The 22,110-nt window shown below is 49.3% G+C and overlaps 1 protein-coding gene across 5 annotated transcripts in view; it reads right to left on the reverse strand.

Moving 5' to 3' along the window:
* Positions 1-10,662: 10,662 nt before the first annotated feature.
* Positions 10,663-22,110, reverse strand: part of LOC308486285 (uncharacterized protein) — a 67,329-nt gene continuing 55,881 nt past the window's right edge. The window contains exons 1-4 of one of the 5 annotated variants that reach the window (XM_081022971.1): positions 19,705-19,894; positions 17,907-18,079; positions 16,032-16,174; positions 10,663-13,086 (exon numbers count right to left, since the gene is read on the reverse strand). In XM_081022971.1, the coding sequence (XP_080879097.1) occupies positions 11,136-12,902 (1,767 nt within the window). In that variant the 5' untranslated portion in view covers positions 12,903-13,086; positions 16,032-16,174; positions 17,907-18,079; positions 19,705-19,894 and the 3' untranslated portion in view covers positions 10,663-11,135. Of the gene's footprint in view, positions 13,087-16,031; positions 16,175-17,906; positions 18,080-19,704; positions 19,895-22,110 lie in introns of those variants that run through there. The other 4 variants (XM_081022970.1, XM_081022969.1, XM_081022973.1 and 1 more) reach the window with 4 other exon arrangements.

The raw sequence follows: 22,110 nt of genomic DNA on the forward strand, positions 1-22,110 counted from the left end.
CTGGACAGAGCAGGCGGAGCAGTCCTTTCAGGCACTCAAGCGTCTCTTCGCGTCGGAAGAGCAGCTGCTTCATGTCAACCCCAGCAGGCCGATGAGGGTGGAGACAGACGCTTCGGACAGAGCCGTGGGAGCAGTCCTGCTGCAGAAAGACCCGCAGGGGGTTTGGAGGCCGGGAGCGTTTTACTCAAGGAAGCTCAGCAAGTCCGAACAGAACTACACCATCTGGGACAGGGAGTTGCTGGCCATTCATGCAGCGTTCAAAGCGTGGAGGCACTTCCTGATCGGCGCCAAGCACACGGTGCAGGTCTGCACGGACCACAAGAATCTAGAGCACTGGCGCACGGCACAGTTCCTGAACCAGAGGCAGATACGTTGGGCTGAGTTCTTTGCGAATTTCGACTTCCGAATAGAGTATGTCCCGGGGGACACCAACATCATGGCGGATGCTCTCTCCCGTAAGCCACAGTATCTGGAGGAGGCAACGCCAGCGGCCGCCATGCACATCTTCGCACCGACAGTGTGGGCGTGCGCGGCGGCAACAGTTGACCTGGATGCGGTGCGACGAGCGTTGCAGGATGACTCCTTCGCGCAAGCAAAGATGGCAGAGGTGCACAGGGGCACGGCAGCGACCGACGAGTTCCAGCTGCGAGATGGTTTGCTCATCCGTAAAGGGGCCATCTACGTGCCGGGAGACGAACTTCGCGCCAAGGTACTGCAGCAGCTGCACGACGCGCCCACTGCCGGGCACTTTGGCAAGGAGAAGACGGTGGAATTAGTAGCCAGAGACTTCTGGTGGCCCGGAATGAGAGGGGAAGTCGCGGACTACGTGGCGAGGTGTGACACCTGCCAGAGGGCCAAACCAGTGCACAGACCGCCGGCCGGACTGCTGGAACCGCTGCAAACTCCGTTCGAGCCATGGGAGAGAGTGGCCCTGGACTTTGTCACGGATCTGCCCAGCTCGAGGGGCAAGACGGCTGTGCTGGTGGTGGTGGATTTGTTCTCCAAGATGGCACATTTCATTCCGTGTGCGAAGGTGGCCACGGCGGAACAAACCGCCAAACTGTTCATAGACCACGTGTTCAAGGTTCACGGTCTGCCGCGGTCTATTCTGTCCGACCGAGGGCGACAGTTCATCTCAAACTTCTGGCAGAGGCTGATGGGCTTCCTGAACGTCAAGATCAACCTGGCGTCGGGTAGACACCCGCAGACCAACGGGCAAGCGGAGCGGGTCAATGCCATCATGCAGCAGTACCTGAGATGTTATGCGAATCAACAGCCTGCGACGTGGGTGGATTACCTGCCTCTCGCCGAGTTCGCCTACAACAACACGAAGCACGTGTCCACGGGGGTCACGCCGTTCTTCGCCAACAACGGGAGGCACCCTAGAACCTTCCCGGGACTGGAAAGAATGGGGGAGGGGGAGCCGCAGACAGCAGATGCGTTCGCGTCGGAGTTGCAGGAGGTCCACGATCAGCTGCGGCGGCACCTGGAGCTGGCTAAACACGCATACAAGGTACAAGCGGACAAACACAGAAGGGTTGGCGAAGAGATCCATGTGGGAGACTGGGTCTGGTTAGCAGCCCACGCAGTGCCGGCCAGGTCGTTGGCGAAGAAGAAACTAGGGCATAAACAACTGGGGCCCTACCAAGTCGACGAACAGGTCAACCCGGTGGCTTTCAGGCTGGCTCTTCCGGAGGGTTCCAGAATGCATCCGGTGTTCCACAGATCGGTGCTCACTCCCTACAAGGCACCTCACAGGTTTCAGGAACCAGGAACGGCACCGGGTCCGCTCCGAGAGAGAACCGGGCAAGGGGGAGTGGCACAGGAGGAGCGCATCAACGAAGTCACGGAGATTTTGGACTCCAGATGGGGGGAAGAGGGGGTAGAATACCTTCTCGCCAAGGAGGGCACCCCGGCCAGTGCCAACAGCTGGGTGCCGGGCTACGCTTTAGACGAACCTCTGCTCAAAGAAGAGTTTCATGCCCTCTTCCCACATAGGCCAATGCCAGCAGACTTTTTCGACGACTGGCTTTTCACGCCCACGCTTTCAGCCAGCACGTTCCGGGGGTTCGACTCGGACGAGGAACCGACACGAGACGCCCGTTCCCCAGAGGGGTCACCCTCGGGATCTGCTTCAGAACCCTCGTATTGGTGGGATGATCGACCAGAGGAGCAGTTCCGCAGAAGGTGGCTGGAGGGTCCAGGACGAGCAACGTCTCCAGAAGGCAACGAGGGAGAGACGGACATGGACGTTTTCGGGGACGACCCGGGTTTCGAGCACGGCGGCACAGAGATGGAAGCGGAGGTGACCGTCGTCAACGAGAGCAGGGAGGAAGAACCGGAAGACTTCGGATGGCGGCCCGCCACGGGAAGCGAACTGTATCCGACATTCGTCCCCCTGACACGGCAGCACCCAGATCCCGCACCGGAAGGAGGGGAGGGGGGAAGAGGGGGCTTCGAGGGGGGGATGGATGTCAGGGGTTCAGGAGCAGAGGCAAGGGCAAGGGAGGAAACAGAGAGCGAGGGAGAGGAGGCAGAAGAAAAGATGAGTGATGACGACGACCCGAGATCTCCGAGTCTTTCCAGTGAATCAGAAGATTCACAGAAAGGAGCACCAGTGGCCAGGGCAAGGGGGGAGCCTAGGGGGACACCCCAGGAAGATAGAGCCAGAGGGGACTCAGAGGGGAGCAGTTGGAAATCAGGACCAGCGTCACCGCCAGAGAGCAGGGAAGAGGAAGGGCGCCAGGGATCAAGCGCTGGCAGCTCACAACAGGGGGGAGGGCACGAGTCAGGAGTGGCCACACCTCCATCGGGGAGCGAAGAAACGGTCAGACGGAAGGTGGAAGGTTGGGCGCGCGTGCCAAGTTCAAATGCACAGGAAGGTGGCGCAGTAGGCAGCCCGGAAAGGGAGCCAGGTCCTAAAGCCCGCCGAAAGGAGGGAGAAGAGTCAGGGGGGTCAGCGTCAGCGTCAGAGGAATCCCGGAAGGAAGAGACCCCGGGGGGCAGAGGGACCCAGAGAAGAACAGTCAGGCGGAAAAGGTGGAGCAAGGCTAGGATATTAAGTTGGTGTACAAGGGGCGGAGACTCAGATGGAGCTTCGCCGATCTAACCATGAGACGTAGAGTTGCACGCAGCAGCTTGAGAATGGAAACTGTAACTCAATAAAGACTTTTATTTAATGATCGCTGGCTAGCGTGATCCTCTGTGAGCTAGGATCTGGAAGCAGCTCTGACAAATGACTTTGGTCGGGTGGCTGGGTTTAAATTAAATAAACAGAAAACTAAGGTCTTGGGGAAAAATTTGACTGATACAGAGTCAGAACGGTTTCAGAATGAGACGGAACTTAATGTGGTTAAGAAAGTAAAATACCTAGGGGTAAACATAACAGCAAAAAATCTAAGTCTATTTAAGGACAATTATGAAAAATGTTGGACAGAAATTAAGAGAGACTTAGACAGTTGGTCAAAATTGAAACTTTCTTTGTTAGGCCGAATTGCTGCTATCAAGATGAATGTATTGCCAAGGATGTTGTTTTTATTTCAAACACTTCAGGTTTTGGACAAAAAGGAGTGCTTTCAGAAGTGGCAGAGAGATATTTCTAAGTTTGTCTGGCAGGGCAAAAAGCCCAGAATTAAGTTTAAGATACTAACTGACGCAAAACAAAGAGGGGGCTTTGCCCTGCCAGACCTAAAGCTGTATTATGAAGCCGCAGCGTTCTGCTGGCTAAAAGACTGGCTACTTCTTGAAGACACTGATGTGTTAGATCTGGAAGGGTTTAACAATACTTTTGGATGGCATGCATATTTATGGTATGACAAGGTTAAAGCAAATAAGGCCTTCAAGAACCATATTGTCAGAAAATCACTGTTTAATGTCTGGACAAAATATAAAGACTTGCTGGAAAATAAAACACCAAGGTGGCTTTCACCTCTGGAAGTTAAGGCCCGAAAAAGACCCAATATGGAGGCTAAATGGCCAAAATATTGGGAAATACTAGAAAAGGATGGAGATAATTGGAAATTGCAGAGTTTGGAGAAAATGAAAGACAAAGTGCGAGATTGGTTACATTACGCTCAGATTAAAGAAGTTTTTAAAAATGATAAGAAACTAGGGTTCCAGGTGGAGAAATCGAAACTAGAAACAGAATTGTTAGAACCAAAGATTAAGGTACTTTCAAGGATGTATAACTTGCTGTTGAAATGGAATACACAAGATGAAACGGTTAAATCGGCTATGATAAGGTGGGCACAGGACATTGGGTATAACATCATGTTTGAGGACTGGGAAAGGTTGTGGAGCAATGGATTGAAATTTACTGCATGTAACGCTTTGAAAGAAAATGTAATGAAAATGATTTATAGATGGTATATGACCCCAGTCAAACTTGCAAAAATTTACCACCTGTCTGATAATAAGTGTTGGAAATGTAAAGAGTGTGAGGGAACGTTCTTCCACCTCTGGTGGACTTGCCCTAAAGTGAAGGCGTTCTGGGAAATGATTTATAATGAATTGAAAAAGGTATTTAAATATACCTTCACTAAGAAACCAGAGGCTTTCCTTTTGGGTATTGTCGGCCAAGGGGTGGAAAAAAAGGACCAGACATTTTTTATGTATGCAACAACAGCAGCAAGGATACTTCTCGCAAAATACTGGAAAACTCAAGATCTACCCACACTGGAAGAATGGCAGATGCAACTGATAGACTACATGGAACTGGCTGAAATGACCGGCAGAATTCGTGACCTGGGAGAAGAGAGGATTGAGGAGGATTGGAAGAAATTTAAGAATTATTTACAAAAACATTGTAATTTGAGCGAATGCTAAATAAGATGCTAGACCAAAATAACTGAGCACCACTAAACTTAGAAGTTTTTTTAAGAAAATAAGTAAGACTGTGAAAATTTAACTCCTTTCGAGAACTATAAGATTATGAAACATAGAAGGGATATAAGAATCTAAATAAGATGATAAATTGCTGACAAAATGTTATAACGATGAAAGTGGGAGCGGGAGATGTGAGGAAGTCCAAAGAAAATGTGAAACTATGTTAAGACAAATGTTATATTGTTTATTATGTTTATTTCTATTGTAAAACCCAATAAATTGCTTAAAAAAAAAAAAGAATGTGGGAAAAGCTTCAGTCTGATCACCCATCTCACTTCCCATCAAAACATTCATACAGGGGAGAAACCCTACCAGTGCTTGGAATGTGGAAAGAGCTTCAGTTGGAAGAAAAGTCTCACTTCCCATCAAAAAATACATACAGGGAAGCCCTATCAGTGCTTGGAATGTGGAAAAAACTTCACTCGAAAGAGCAGTCTCACTTCCCATCAGAGAATTCATACAGGTGAGAAACCCTACCAATGCTTGGAGTGTGGAAAAAGCTTTTGTCGGAAGAACCATCTTGCCTCCCATCAAAGAATTCATACAGGAGAGAAACCCTATCGATGCCTGGAATGTGGAAAGGGCTTCAGATGGAGGGAAGCCTCCCTTTCCCATCAAAGTATTCATACAGGGGAGAAACCCTATAAGTGCATGGAATGTGGGAAGAGCTTTTGTCGGGAGACCAGTCTCACTTCCCATCAAAGAATTCATACAGGGGAGAAACCCTATCAGTGCTTGGAGTGTGGAAAGAGTTTCAGCTGGAAGGAAAGTCTCACTTCCCATCAAAGAATTCATACAGAGCGGAAGACCTATCAGTGCTTGGATTGCTGGAAGAGCTTTTACACAAGCAAAGGCTTCCACCAGCATAAGATAACTCACAGTGGAGAGAATATCAATGCCAAGAGTGTGGAAAGAGCTTCAGTCAGAAGGAAAATCTCACTTCACATGAAATAATTCATACAGAGTAGAAATCACATCAGTGCTTGGAATGTGGAAAGAGTTTCAGTAAGAGGGGCAATCTCACTTACCATCAATAAAATCAGAGAATTGTAGAGGTGGAAGGGACCCTGATTATCATCTAGTACAACCTCTGTGTCACAGTATTGCTGGGCCCTCGGCTTAATCACGCAGCAAGCAGACTCCGTCGGTTTTCAAGCAGCTTTTATTATATACCATAATTACAGTCACTGCCACTCCCACAACTACCAACTCCTTTCAAGACATTGAGGCATCTGGGCTGATTCCTCCTCCAACAGGATGTCTTCCAGAAGCTCCCCTTTCGTTTCTGCGACTGACATTTTTCTTTGACCCTGGCTATCCTAGGAGCATGGGGAGATTCTGGCTGGTGCCCCACCCCTATCTCTGATGAATCATCCCTCCCCCAGTGGTGTTGTGAGACACCGCCCATTAATCCCTTGGCTTCCAGCCCTCTCTCACTTCCCTGAGAATTTATCTCTTCTTCTCTGGCAGAGGAGAAGAGATTTTGAGGGGGCTCGTATTCAAATGGCTTGGAAGAAAGGAGACCTACTCCTTCCTCCTCTAGCTCTCTGTCTCTCTAGAGAGCTCTGTTTCTGATATCCTCCGACTCTTTATACCCATCCTTCTCTTCCTCTTCACTCTGGGGAGCTCCAGATGAAGACAAAAGGGTGGGATGAACTTGGCTGGGAAACAGGGAAATGTAAATATCTCTTTTGTTCCACTTGATGGGTGTTTGGTGGAGGGCAAGGGGAACCATGGGGCAGGGTCCAGGATGCTCAGATTCCGGTCACCAGACCTCCCCCTTCATGATGTAACTGTGATGTATGAGTGATGTAGTTGGGGGGGTGTAACATGGGGATTCGGGTGGTGTTGTGGTCTAAACCACAGAGCCTAGGGCTTGCTGATCAGAAGGTCGGCAGTTCGAATCCCCATGACGGGGTGAGCTCCTGTTGTTCAGTCCCAGCTCCTGCCAACCTAGCAGTTCAAAATCACGTCAGAGTGCAAGTAGATAAATAGGTACTGCTCCGCCAGGAAGGTAAACGGCGTTTCCGTGCACTGCTCTGGTTCGCCAGAAGCAGGTTAGTCCTGCTGGCCACAAGACCCGGAAGCTGTACGCCGGCTCCCTCGGCCAATAAAGCGAGATGAGCGCCGCAACCCCAGAGTTGTCTGCAACTGGACCTAGTGGTCGGGGGTTCCTTTTCCTTTAACATGGGGATTAGCAGCTAAAAAAAGTTTGGGTTCTCTTTTGTTGGGGGCTTCCATCTTGTTCCACCCGGTGGCAGGTGGGAGTCCTGTTGCAACAGTCTTCAATCAAGACCAAGCCAACAGGCTGCTCTTTTGCTCTGCTCTTCCTGGCTGGTGTCCTTGTTTTTTTTCCAAGGGAGCCCTCAGATTTCTCCATTAACACCCCTCAGTTCTTTGTGATAGTCCAGAATTACAAAGCTATTTCATGGGGTAGAGTCCACATGGCAGAAGGGGACACAACACTCGTTGCAGCACAGACCCTTTTTCTGATAGTACAAGCCGGGGAGGTGGGTTGTGGCCTCCCGGAAGTAATACCAAATCCCCTCCATGGTCTGGAACCAAAGTCAAGACCGTGAGCCTGAGCGTTCCCCTACACTGTACGGACAAGCATGACACAACCCTAAAACCCCAGACCTCTCTCTTTTGAGAAATCTACTGTTAAATGCATGCTTCCATGAAATACCATTATTTCATGAATGAACTCTGCATTTTCTGTGAATGGGCAACCAATCAGGATTGTTAGATTTTGGCAGCCAGCCAATCAGATGTTGCAAAACAGCGGCCTCTGGTGTTTGGAGGGCGCAATGGGCAGGGCACCACTGCAATGCTTAGGCAGGGAAGGCAGCTCAGCCTTTGGCAGGTTGATTGAGCGCCTCCTGCTGGGCAGACAATGGAAGGAGCTTCATAAAATGTCTCCATTCTGGTATCGGTTGCCCAGAAGTGGTACAATGTATCTTTTGAACTTGGCTGAAGGGGGAAACATACAAAATCTTCAGAAATTCACATAAAACCAGTGCCTCAACCACTTGGTTCCATTCCAATGGAATTTTCCTCCCACTGGGAAGGTGGATCTTCGGCACAGTCCTCCTCCATAATCCCACCGGCTTATGGTCACGTACACCTCACCCCTTCCCAGGAGGAAACAAGAGGAAGGAACAGGAGGGGCAACAATGAACCAGGCAGAAATCCATTGGTGGAGGGAACTGGAACCAGGTACTCTCAAAGCCCAAACTCAGGAAAGTCCAAAGGTAGGGAGAAGTGTAAAAGGTTTTATTCTTCTTTGGGAAGCGGATACTTAGGAGGTGATTGACAGGAAATAGGGGTGATTGACAGCGGTGGGTGAGGGACTCATGCTACCCCATGACCACCACTCCCTCTTTATGGCATATTTGTGATGTAACAATGAGGCTGTTCAAAAATGTATTATGGGAAAGGGGGGGGGAGAGGTCTTAAAAGTTCACGCAACCCCATTCCTACTCCAGTGTGGTGTAGTGGTTAGGAGTGGTAGACTCGTAATCTGGTGAACCGGGTTCGTGTCTCCGCTCCTCCACATGCAGCTGCTGGGTGACCTTGGGCCAGTCACACTTCTCTGAAGTCTCTCAGCCCCACTCACCTCACAGAGTGTTTGTTGTGGGGGAGGAAGGGAAAGGAGAATGTGAGCCGCTTTGAGACTCCTTTGGGTAGTGATAAAGCGGGATATCAAATCCAAACTTTTCTTCTTCTTCTTTGTGTGTTTGAACCTTGTTGCAACAAATAAAGACCAGGTCTACTGACCACTGTTTTGCAACTTTCACTTGGCTGGAGACTCCTTCTTTTGCTGACCGAAGGGACCCATGGGGAGTGGCACCCTGACAAGCTGGGCAGCGAGAAAATCCACATGCCAGGTTTTTTTCCTTATAAACTCTTTTCCACCTGAGCTTCATCTCCTTACCTAAAAGCCTGACACCCGCAATGTGACAGGATTGTGACTCCTTCCCTCAGCAAACAAAATAGCTCTCCCCAGATGCGGAGGCTCAGGAAAGCTTCAGGGAGCTCAACCCCCCCCCCCCCCCAAAAAGCAAAAAGTTCAACAACTTTGGTCAATCCAATGGGTAGATCATTGCCTGGTTTTTTTAATAGTTGGAGTAGATAGCAGTCTCTTGGAAGTTGGACATGCCTGCTCTAGGAGACCCGGGGAGAGGGGAGCTGTTCGCAGCAGGAGGGGGAGTCTCTATGGATGCTTCAGCAGCCGGCCTCCTCAGGGTCTCCTGGCCCCCTCCTCTCCTCCTCTGAGCCTGAACTGCTCTCTGCCCCAGCCTCTTCCTGCTCACCAAACCCTGTTTCCTCCTCAGCTTGCAACACCTCCCCTCCCATTCTGCTCCCTTTTCTCCCTCTTTCGGCTCATCACCATCCCACCACCAGTCCCCAGGCTCTGAGCCTTCTTCCCTTGTGGGTCCCCCAGCTTGTGCCTCACCCCCCCCCCAGCCAGTCCATGACAGCAGCAGCAGCCACATCAGTAAAATCAGTGTGATGGTAATATGAACTGTGGTCCTCTGGTAGGAAAACTCCCTAGCAGCATGACTGAATAAAAACTTATGGAACTATGGAAAAGTACTCTCTTCCCCAAACCCCAGAATAAGCAGGAGCTCTGGGGTTGCCCCATGGGGTTCAAGAGTGAAGATGGGCCCATCAGGAGACTTCCCTGGTCCCTGCAGCCCCTCCGTTCTCCTCTTGCAATTAGGCTTGGGGGGAAATCTCCCATTCAATTTCAGTATTCCAAGTTTTCTTCAGAACGCGCAGGAGGCAGCGATGAAGTTCTGGTGAAGAAGCAGTGCTGAGAGATCATGCGGTGGGGTGTGTGTGAAAGAGTTTGGTGCAAAAACCGTCTTGCATGCTTGAGTAGAGAAACTCCAGGGCATGGGCCAAGTAGCAGCAGGGTAGGGGCCACATGTAGAGCAATTCCCACACTGAGGTCAAAAACACACACAGAGGCAGCAGGACTTCTTCAGTAATAGTTTACTGAGCTTTCAAAGCATACAGTTCTCACTGGGTCCCCAGTGAGGCACAAAACGTAGCTCCTGAGAGCAAATCCAGTTTCAGCAGTAAAAAAATACAGCATGCAGGATATCCAAGTCAGGCACACAAACCGGCAGAAGGGAGCAAGGGAGGAAAGAGGCTGGAAGGACACAGGGCAATGGAGGTGTGTCTTTCGCTTCCTGTCGTCTGGGAGGGAAGTCAGCAACTCAGCATATTCAGGGGCTTCACGAAGAAAAGCTTTCTGCCAGCTGCTTGCAGGCACATCCCAGAAACACACACTGTGGTTCGTGCTGTATTGCCATATCCATTGTTTTTGAAAGGTTATCATGATGTGGTCTAGAAACTGGTATTGGACAATATATTGCCCAGCCCTAATCCTCACCACCAGCAATCCTGATTCACTCTCTCTCCCTCTCTATCAAAAGGTACTTTACATCTTAGTCAAAATAAAAAAAATCCTTCCAGTAGCACCTTTAAGACCAACTAAGTTAGTTCTTGGTATGAGCTTTCGTGTGCAAGCACACTTCTTCAGATACACTGGTGTATCTGAAGAAGTGTGCTTGCACACGAAAGCTCATACCAAGAACTAACTTAGTTGGTCTTAAAGGTGCTACTGGAAGGATTTTTTTTATTTTGACTATGGCAGACCAACACGGCTACCTATCTGTAACTTTACATCTTAGATTATACTCACTATTGTGAGAAGTTGCCTTCATTATTTCATTTCTACACAATTTTTTATATAAACACAAGAACTACACATGCACATCATGCTGTTAAGATTGATTTCCTGCTGAGTTCATTGCTGTGAAGAAAAGAGTGGACTGTGAAAGGAACATGTTCCTCACTCCATACATCTAAATGGGTTCTCCCCTCTGAGTCCTTAGATGTTCCTTAAAAACTCCATTATGAGTAAAGCACTTTCTGCAATCTTTCCCTTTAAACAGCTTCTCCTCTTTGAGGGTTGATGGGTTTGTAGGGTGTCAACTGTTAAAGTTCTTCCTGTCCATGAGTCTGTAGATGTAGGATTCCACTAGGACTGAACCTCTGTCTACTTGACATTTAGGTATATGGTTTGTCTCATGTGTGAGTTTGTTCATGTAAATCAAGGGTTCCACACGGACTGAAGCTCCTTTCACACACCATACATTTAAATTGTTGCTTTCCTGTATGTCTGCTGATGTTTTCTAAGATTTCCACTCTGACTGAAGCATTTTCTGTACACCATACCTTTAAATGGTTTCCCCCTTGCCTGTGTGAGTCCGTTGATGTGTTCTAAGGGTAGATGTGTAACTGAACCTCTTTCCGCACTCCATGCATTTAAATTGTTTCTCCTTTGTGTGAGTCCGTTGGTGTAATTTAAGGCTTCCATTCTGATTGAAGCTCTTTCCACATTCCATACATTTAAATGGTTTCTCCCCTGTGTGAATCCGCTGATGTGTTCTAAGGGTAGATGTGTAACTGAAGGTCTTTCCACACTCCATACATTTAAATGGTTTCCCCTCGCCTGTGTGAGTCCGTTGATGTGATCTAAGGGTAGGATTGCAACTGAAGCTCTTTCCACACTCCATACATTTAAATGGTTTCTCCCCTGTGTGAGTCAGTTGATGTTTTCTAAGGTGTGCACTCTGACTGAAGTCCTTTCCACACTCCATGCATTTAAATGGTTTCTCCCCTGTGTGAGTCAATTGATGTTTTCTAAGGTTTGTATTGAACCTGAAGTCCTTTCCACACTCCATACATTTAAATGGTTTCTCCCCTGTGTGAATATTTTGATGTTTCGTACGGCTTCCACGATCACTAAAGCTTGTTCCGCACACCATGCATTTAAATGGTTTTTCCCCTGTATGCGTCCGTTTGTGCATTCTAAGGCTTCCACGCTCACTAAAGCTCTTTCCACACTCCATACATTTAAATGGTTTCTCCCCTGTATGCGTCCGTTGATGTATTCTAAGGCTTCCAATCCGACTGAAGCTCTTTCCACACTCCATACATTCATGTGGTTTCTCCCCTGTGTGAGTCCGTTGATGTAATCTAAGGCTTGCGCTGAAACTGAAGCACTTCTCACACTCCACACATTTATATGGTTTCTCCCCTGTGTGAGTCCGTTGATGTGATCTAAGGCTTGCACTGAAACTGAAGCACTTCCCACACTGCACACATTTAAACGGTTTCTCCCCTGTGTGAATTCGTTGGTGTATACTTAGAGCTCCACCCTGACTGAAGCTCTTTCCACACTCCATACATTTAAATGGTTTCTCCCCTGAATGCCTCTGTTGATGTTTATTGAGGTTTCCAATTTGACTGAAGGCCATCCCACATTCCGTACATGTAAATAGTTTCTCCCCTGTGTGAGTCCGTTGATGTATTCTAAGTGTATCTCTTCGACGGAAGCTCTTTCCACACTCCATACATTTAAAAGGTTTCTCCCTTTTGTGAGTCCGTTCGTGTAATTTAAGGTGTCCCCTCTGACTGAAGTTCTTCCCACACTCCATACATTCATATGGTTTTTCACCTGTATGAGTCCGTTGGTGTAATTTAAGGTTTCCATTCTGTCTGAAGCTCTTCCCACACTCCTTGCAGTCATATGGTTTTTCATCCATGTGAGTCCGTTCGTGTAATTTAAGGCTTCCACTCTGGTTGAAGCTCTTCCCACACTCCATACATTCATATGGTTTTTCACCCGTGTGAGTCCGTTCGTGTAATTTAAGGTTTCCATTCTGACTGAAGTTCTTTCCGCACTCCATGCATTTAAATGGTTTCTCCCCTGTGTGAGTCCGTTGATGTTTTCTAAGGCTTCCACTATCACTAAAGCTCTTTCTACACTCCAGACATTCATATGGTTTTTCACCCGTGTGAGTCCGTTCGTGTAATTTAAGTTGTCTACTCTGACTGAAGTTCTTCCCACACTTCCTGCATTTGAATCCTTTCTTGTCCATGTGAGTCCGCTGATGTGTTCTAAGTTTTCCACTGTCAGTTAAACTTTTTCCACTCTCCATACCTTTAAATGGGTTCTTTCCTTTTTATGTTCGTTGATGTGAACTATGTGTGCTGATTCAGTGAAGCATATTCCACATTTCACACATTTCAATGGCTATTCCTAATGAAACGAAAGGTGCCCCATCCTCCAGAATTCTGACGTTCTTCTCCATCACCATCTTCAGAATGGGAGGAAAGGAAATCCTGTTTGGGTTTCAGGGGAGAGAGTGCAGGAAAAAAAGGCGCATCAAACTCCATTAGCAACTTTTCTTATTTCAACATCTCCTACATTCTTCCACATCCTACCCATGTTCCCAATTTTTAGGAAATGAAAATGCAATGATGTCAAATGATAGTAATGCATCAGCAACCTTTCATAATCCTCAATCGTCATTAATAAAGCAGCATGATCTTGGAATACCGTTGTCCTGTGAGACTGCCTTTCAAATTAAGTGGTTCCCTCCGTTAGCACCTCAAGATCTTCATAAATCACCTGCACAGTCCCACTGGCCTCAGGAGGTCCATATGGACTCAATCTGAATTTGACCAGACACATGTTAGAGCTCAACATTGAAGGTTAACAACAGGAAGATTTAAAGGAACTATTGGAAAGACTATTCAAGGCAGCAGAGATATGGGATGATCAGAGCCCCCCAAACTTGAAACATGGGAAGTCCCAACAAAAAAAGTATAATTTAGGCAGAATATTTGGACTATTTGATATGTATTTGTATAATTTCGAACATTCAATCTGATTTGATTGGATTGGTAAAATGGGAAACTTAATAAAAATGATTTTTTTAAAAAAAGAGCTCAACATTGAGTCTACCAAGTGGCAATAGGGATGGCAAAGACGACCTTCTTCACCACCTCTACTGCATCTGCAGAAAACAGCAGCAGGAGACTCTTTCAGGTGGTTTGCAATTTAACGGAACCACTTGCTCCATTGGGGCCAGGTAAGGCCCCCAAGATCTCCTGCAATGATTTTGCAAAGTTTTTTGCAGATAAAGTCGCTCAGATTCAGAAAGAGGTAGACTCCACTGTGGGAGCAGGGCCAGGGCGGGAGAGTGCTGGAGTCCTGCCTAGTCAAGCTGCGTGGGATCAATTCCAATCTGTTACCCCCGAGGATGTGGACAGGCTTCTTGGACGATTGGGGAGCCTTCCCAGACCAGCTGAGAGAGGCAGTTATTAAAAAGTTTCTTAAAAAAACATATTTAGATGCAGCCAATATGGCCAACTATCACTCAGTTTCAAATCTTCCACTCTTGGGCAAGGTGATTGAGCGATTGTTTGCTGAACACCTCCAGGCACGCCTGGAGGATGCAGATGATTTCGATCCATGCGAATGATACTCAGCTCTACCTCTCTTTTAAATTGGAACCAGTGTAGGCAGTGAATGTCCTGTTTGGGTGCCTGAAGGTGTTTGGAGGATGGATGGCGGCTAACAGATTGAGGTTGAACCCTGACAAGACAGAAGTACTGTCCCTGGGGGACAAGGGTGGGCACGTGGGGGGATCCCTGGTCCTGATGGCGTAACTGTGGCCCTGAAGGACCAGGTGCACAACCTGTGAGTCATTTTGGACTCACAGCTGTCCATGGAGGCACAGGTCAATTCTGTGTCCACCAGCTCCATCTGGTACGCAGCATGAGACCCTACCTGCCCGCAGACTGTCTCGCCAGAGTGGTGCATGCTCTTTTTATTTCCTGCTTAGACTACTGCAACACGCTCTTTGAAGGTGATCCGGAAATTTCAACTACAGTGGTGCCCCGCAAGACGAATGCCTCGCAAGACGAAAAACCCGCTAGACGAAAGGGTTTTCCGTTTTTCGATGCGCTTCGCAAGATGAATTTCCCTATGGGCTTGCTTCGGAAGACGAAAACGTCTTGCGAGTCTTGCGATTTTTTTCGCTCCCCCCCTTTTTCTAAGCTGCTAAGCCGCTAATAGCCTTTTAGCCGCTAAGCCTTTAATAGCCGCTAAACCGCTAATAGCGCTAATCCGCTAAGCGGGTTGCTTCGCAAGACGAAAAAACCGCTAGACGAAGAGACTCGCGGAACGGATTATTTTCGTCTTGCGAGGCACCACTGTAATCCGGAATGCAGCAGCTAGACTAGTGACTGGTAGTCGTCGCCTAGACTATATAACACTGGTCCTGAAAGACCTACATTGCCTCCCAGTACATTTCCAAGCAGAATTCAAAGTGTTGGTGCTGACCATTAAAGCCCTAAAGGACCTCAGCCCAGTATACCTGAAGGATCGTTTCCACCCCCATCGTCCAGCCCAGACACTGAGGTCCAGCTCTGAGGGCCTCCTGGCGGTTCCCTCCCTGCGAGAATTGAGGTTACAGGGAACCAGGCAGAGGGCCTTCTTGGTATCGGAGCCAGCCCTGTGGAACACCCTCCCACCAGATGTCAATATAAATAAACTATCTGACTTTTAGAAGACGTCTGAAGGCAGCCCTGTTTAGGGAAGTTTTTAATCTTTAATGTTTTATTCTGTTTTTAATGTTCTGTTGGGAGCCACCCAGAGTGGCTGGGGAAACCCAGCCAGATGGGCAGGCTATTATAAATTATTATTATTATGTCATTATTTTGGGATTCCCAGGTCTGCGTCTTTTCTGGGGACTGTGGTCTGGGTCAGTCAGAGAACTAGTGACAAGGCTTGGTGCTTGGGGTCAGCTGAATGGGTGCTCAGGGAAGCTCCTGTTCTTGGAGACTGACCTCCATCTACATGCCTCACATTGCATGGAGAGAGCAGGAGAAGCGGAAGGAAAGCATATGGCACATGGGGATCCCAGGCGGAAACACCCACCCCAATGGTTCTTTATAATGATGATGTGCTGCCTGATCCTGTGCTTGTCTTCTGACAGAGGACTATCCTAATCTGGCGCTGAAAAGCAGGATATTCAAGGCAAGGAGATAACTGTACTTAAATGAAACTTCATCCTTGAATATATAGTATTGATTCATTAATGGCCTGAAGTCGTGTTATTTCTGGAGACATGAATTTCTTCCTGTTCTGTCTCAAATATCATAATTATATGATGTCATGGGCTGTTAGGGGAGCGGTAGTACCTTTGCTGGGGGACATGTCATGCACCTTCTGGGGTTATTTATCCACCATTGGTCCCCACCCTGCACTCAGCTCTCACCTGTGGCTTCTAGAAGCTGTCAGCGTGTAACAGGGGCCACAATCCCAGGAATGGCTCACCGGCCGGCAAAACCAGGTGAGGATAGCTGATGGGTCTCAAATCCTTGGTGGGTTGGGGAATTCTGCTGCAGGTGAAGGCAGGCCCTGGTGGATAGAGAGGATGAGAACAACAGTGAATCCCACAGTCAAGAAGGCAGATTCTGCCCGTGCTGAAGAGGAAAGTGAAGGGCAGATGGGGCACATCCACCTGGGAAGGGAGCCCATTGAGAAGGAAAACTCTGGTCCTAAACCTTCACTGCCTCTTGAGTTGTCTTCAGGAGAAGAAAAGGCTATGGAAGGAAACCCACACAAATCCAGAGTGGAGCCTCTAAGACAGTTGGATGGTGTCCTGCACACCTTCTTCATTCAACTCCTGCAGCCAAGCTGGTGCCCAACCTACTGCTCTGCTTTCCTTGGGATCATATCAGCCAGGCTGAGAAGGGGGTCTGGTAGTCTAGGCAGCCCAGAACCCCCAAACACACTGCCCAGACTTCCATCCGGTGGCCCCATCAAAGCTTTTAAAAGTATTGCAGCTGAAGCTGTTGTGGGCTGCAGGACCAAGAAAGGTCCTGCCACCATTATCCTTCCAATCGTGATTCAAGCCACATAATGAGATTGAAACTGCCCTGGTTGATGATCCATGATGGGTTAGAGGCTGAGGGTGAAGCTATTTCCTGGTTCTGCTGGATCTCAGCGGCTTTGGAGACCTCTGACCATTGTATCCCTCTGGACCCTCTAGGGGAGCTCGGGCCCTGTTATACGGTGGTTCCCCTCCTTCCTCCTGGGCCGTGTCCAGAAAGTGGTGTTGGGGGATGAGTGTTCAGACCCCTGTGTGCTCCCCTATGCTTTTTAATATCTATATGAAGCTGCTGAGAGAGATCATCAGGGGGTTTGGCTTGGGTGTTCACCAGTATGTGGATGATACCCAGCTCTTCCTCTCTTTTAAATTGGAACCAGTGAAGGCGGTGAATGCCCTGTGTGGCTGTCTGGAGGTGATTGGAGGATGGATGGCAGCTAACAGATTGAGGTTGAATCCTGACAAGACAGAAGTACTGCCCCTTGGTGACAGGGGACAGACAGGTGTGGGCGACTCCCTGGTCCTTGATTTTGAACTCACAGCTGTCCATGGAGGTCATTTCTATGTCCAGGGCAGCTGTCTATCAGCTCCATCTGGTGCGCAGGCTGAGACCTTCCCTGTCCGCTGACTGTTTTGCCAGAGTAGTCCATGCTCTGGTTATCTCCTGGTTAGACTACTGCCATGTACTATACATGGGGCTACCTTTGAAGGTGACTCAGAAGCTGCAACTAACCCAGAATGTGGACCTAAACTAGTGACTGGTAGTAGCTGCTGAGACCACATATCACTGGTCCTAAAGGATCTTCCTTGACTCCCAGTGTATTTCTCAGCACAATTCAAACTGTTGGTTCTGACCTTTCATGTGTCATGGTCTTCTGCTGGTTCCCTCACTGTGAGAAGCGAAGTTCCAGGGAACCAGGCAGATGGCCTCCTGCCCCATGGAACGCCCTCCCTTCAGAGGTCAAGGAAATGAGCAACTATCTGACATTTAGAAGGCAGCTGAAGGCAGCTCTGTATCGGGAGGTTTTTAAATTTGGATGCTTTACTCTTTCTTATATGTTCTGTAAGCTGCCCAGAGAATAAATGCAATTGTTATTACTATCTTGTGACTTTTTGTAGTTATTTTGGAATTTGTACTGCAATATTAGCTTACAAAATGTTATGGGTGGAGAAAATCACAGGGTTGCCGTAAATTATAATCTCACCCACAAACTCTCATTCACACACAGTCTGTAAATTTGGGAAGATCACACACTTCACCTGTGCTAATACTGACAGTCTTTGGCCTGCACAGGCACACCCGGTGTGTAGAGCCTCCAGCCACAGGCACTGTCTATCATGAAAATGGGTCCTTTGACTGGGAAGATTCGTGCAATGGCTGTCATCAGATGCTGATAGGTTGTATCTCAGCTTGTCAGTCACTCTGACATTGCCTACAAAGAATAAGAGGAACAGAAATGCTTTTGAGCCATTCCATGGACTCTGCACCCCTGTTTCTGATGACAGGTGTACATTATCCTCATCCTCAATGAACCAGGCAGTGGAAACTACACTTAAAGATGGAAGCCTGAGAGAGAGGAAAAGGTATCTGGCTGCTTCCTGGGTGGGATTGTGGAAACAAAGAGCCGCTTCTGAGAAGGCCACCCCCCTCCCCTCTTCCACTCGGGATTTCCTCTCCTCTCCAGGGGGAACAATGGTTGGACTGGGCAGAATGGCTGCGTCTGGACAGGGCAGGGGTTTATGGGGTGGAAGGAGGATGTAGGTTGCAGGAAGGAAGGAGTGGGGGGACAGGACCCCCAACTATCCAGGGATCCCTCTCTGGTCTCCTTCCTAAGCAGGAGGGAGAGGCCTAGGTGGCCCTTCCGGAGATTCCCCTTGGGTGCCACGATGGAGACGTCTCCCCCCCCCCACTTCCTCGGCCCCCTCCTTTTCTCCCAGATTCTCCCCTGCATCCTGTTATAAGAATTTTAAGGTCATAAATAATAATAAAAATGTTCATAATTGTATATATAAACCACATGTCTGAAACCCCACAGAAAAGGTCTTGCACAAATCGACCTCAAATATTTCTCTGCAAGTGGGAAACCTCCCCATTGTCTCTTTCCTCACAAATCCTGTCTAAAGGGCACATTCCAGATATGAACAGGATGTGAGCCTGTGACCTGTGACCTAGATTAAGGAATTAAGTAGTTATAATAACAAAAGAGTGGCCGAAACCCATATATTTCTGTTGTAGACCACCTTTTCTGTGTTGTATGTATGATGTTTCTGGGGGTGGTCTTGGACTCCAGCGTGGGCAATTTAAAATGTCTATATAAGGGCGGACACACCTTGATTCTGGGTCCTCCTCTCTTCTGCATGTGGTGAGTGAGGACCCTGTTAACAGTTGCCATGAATCGGATTTAAACTGATTTTATAAGGAAACGATTTCAGAATGTTGTCTATTTTCCTGTTGTTAGCGGTTCTGAGCCCAGCTTCGGCCAGGGAGGGCGGGGTATAAATATTATTATTATTATTATTATTATTATTATTATTAAAGATCAGGCTTACTAGCTGCTTTGCTTCTCAGTATTCTCTGGTTGGTCTCTGTTAATTTTCTCCTACAGATAGAGAACCTACAAAAGGCCTCTATATGGGCTCTTGGGTAAACAGGAGCAGTTTTTAAAACTTATATTAACCCAAAGACCCCACGTGGCTCGGCTCACCCCTCGCCCGGCGGTCCCATCTCTCCATCCGGAGGGGGCCACCAACACGCGCAAGGGAGGGGCAGGGGGGTCTCTATCCAGGCGTCTCTTGCGCCAGTTAACCTTCCCATAGCTCGCCTCTCTCCGCACGGAGCCAGTGGAAACGGGGCAAGGGGCGCTCGTGGGGACCCCCTGGGTGCGCGCCCCATGTCTGCCACTGCCAAGGCGCCTGAGGGGCCAATGAAAGCCTCCTTCGCAGCACGCGTGCCGGGATCCAGGCCCTGCCACGGGGCCCACAGAAGGCGCTTGTGGGAGCTGGCGGGGGTCTCTGGATCCTTTTCTCCCCTCTCTCCCCCCCCCCGCAACCCCTTTACCTCTTTGTCCTCGCTCCCGATTCTCCTTTCCTTTCCTCCAACATCCACAGGGGGGGGGGTCCGAAAGCGCGCCCCCTAGAGCTATGGGGCAGAGCAGCAATCCGGAGTGGAAGCTCCACATCCGGGAAAAGCAGGCAGTTTGGGAGGGGGATACCTTCCCCCCCATTCCTGGAGCAGAAGCCGGATTGGAGGAGGAGGAGGAAGAGGAGGAGGAAGGGGTGCAACGTATGGGGGACGGGAATTGGGGTTGTGGGGGCGGGGTGAGAGGAGGAGGTGCCGGGAGGGGAGGGAAAGAATTGAGGGGGGGAGGAGAGGAAGGTTTCCCCCCTCCCCCCTTCCTTCTGTGATCAGGAGAGCGGGGGAGGGGCTGATCCCGGCAATCCAGCTGCAAAGTGTGGTCCCCTCCCCCACAATGTTTACATTGCAAAATCCTTCCCTCCCCCACGCCACGAAGTTAGATCCGTCCATGTTTTGGTGGACATTGAGCAGCAAGTTGGGCTCTGTGACTCCTGTGTTACGGGAAAAATGGAGCACACACACATCCCGACATCCAGGTAAAATTCATCCTTTGTGTCTCCGTCAGAGGTAACACAATGAGGCCCGGAAGAAAGCAAGGCAGGTGTTGATCGATTTGCGCGCAGAGCCCCCCCCCTCCATGCAAGGAGTGAAGCAGCCCAGAACTAAAGCGCGTTGCAATTTGTGCACCCTCAGATAGTAGCCTCCCCCGTCACAGAGAGAGCCCCCCAAAAACATCCCCGGTTGCGTCACAAAATGAGTTGTATCTGGAAATCAGATCAGACTCCGAGTTCGTGTTTTGGCAACATGACAAGTCTGTCAACCGGGATGCCTGACGATTCCTGCTCGCTGCCTTTTCCCGGCCAGCCGGAGAGATCACTGGAAAGGGTGGATTTCTTGACTCCAGAATCCATCATCGCAGACCCGTTTCATTCAGACCCAGAGATCTGCTCTTTGGACGAGTCTGCTTGGATCATGTGGATCATCACTGGATCATCCATGATGTCATACCCGTCTCATGGAGGGGGGGGGCTCAGGAAGAATCTCCTGCCACGTGACTGGGGGAGTCTGGAGGCTGACGGGGGTCAGACAGGGCTGCTGTTTTGCTCTCCTTACTATTTCAGCTCAGGTTTTCCTGGCAGAAGTTACATTTCATCAAGAAATGGGTGGATTCATTGAGGAAACGGGGCTACGTTGCAAAGAGGCAAATGTGTGTACTTTGTTACCACCCAGCGAGTTGTGTTGCAAAAGCCATTTGCAGAAAGGCTCCTATTGTGTCACCTGCGGCTACATGCCGGAGTTTGGGTCTTTTTGCGGAAATGTGTCTGTGTAAATGCACTCATCCCCGTGCATTTATAATGGCAAGACATTAAATCCCATGAGATCCACAAGCACCAGAACCATAAGCACACCTAGGAGTCCAAAAGCACAGAACGAAGCAGCCCTTTATCTCTGTGTTGTTGGCTATTAAAAGCTGGATGTCCAACAACATGTAGAACAAGAACAAGAACATTGTCTCTGGGCAGCTTCCAAAAGAATAGAAGAAAACATGACCCAACATGAAATATTAAAAGCTTCCCGATACGGAGCTGCTTTTAGGCGTCTATGAAGGTCGTATAATCAGTGGCGTAGTGTGGGGGGTGCAGGGGGGCCCGGCCGCACCGGGCGGAACATCTGGGGGGGGGGCACGCTCGCACTCACAGCTCTCTGCCCCTACCTGGCTCACTCACTCTCTCTCACTGCAGTGCTGGCTGTGCGAATCCGCCGCCCACTGTGGAGGGGGTGGGTGCCAGGCGTGCGGTGCGGAGAGAGAGCGAGGGACTATCTGGGGGAGGGACAGTGCAGCGGCCGCCCAGCGCAGCGCTGAGCGCGGGAGAGAACCACACCAGGCCAGCCCAGGCAGCAGCAAGAAGAAGCTGGCAGCGGCGGCAGGTTAGGGGTTAGGGGGCGCAAATTACTTGCCTTGCTCCGGGTGCTGACAACCCACGCTACGCCGCTGCCTATAATGGTTTATCTCCTTGACATCTGGTGGGAGGGCATTCCACAGGGCAGTCACGACAACAGAAAAGGCCCCCTGTAACCCCACTTCTCGCACTGAGGGACCTGCCAGAAGACCCTCGGAGCTGGACCTCGGTGTCCGGGCTGAGCGATGGACGTGGAGACACTCCTTCCCTTCTACTGGGCTGAGACCATTTAGGGCTTTCAAGGTCAGCGCCAGCACTTTGAATGGTCCTCGGAAAAGGACCGGGAGCCAGTGAAGATTTCTTAGGACCCGTGTTCAAGGGACAGCTGTTAGGGGGCCGTTCAGCTGCTCTCCAAAACTGAATGTATCCCTTGCCGGAAGTAATCTCCTGCTCCGCCTTCTCGGGATGCCATTGGTGCGCGATGCTC

The sequence above is a fragment of the Podarcis pityusensis genome, assembly GCF_964106645.2.
Source record: "Podarcis pityusensis genome assembly, chromosome: 10".
Lineage (NCBI taxonomy): Eukaryota > Metazoa > Chordata > Lepidosauria > Squamata > Lacertidae > Podarcis > Podarcis pityusensis.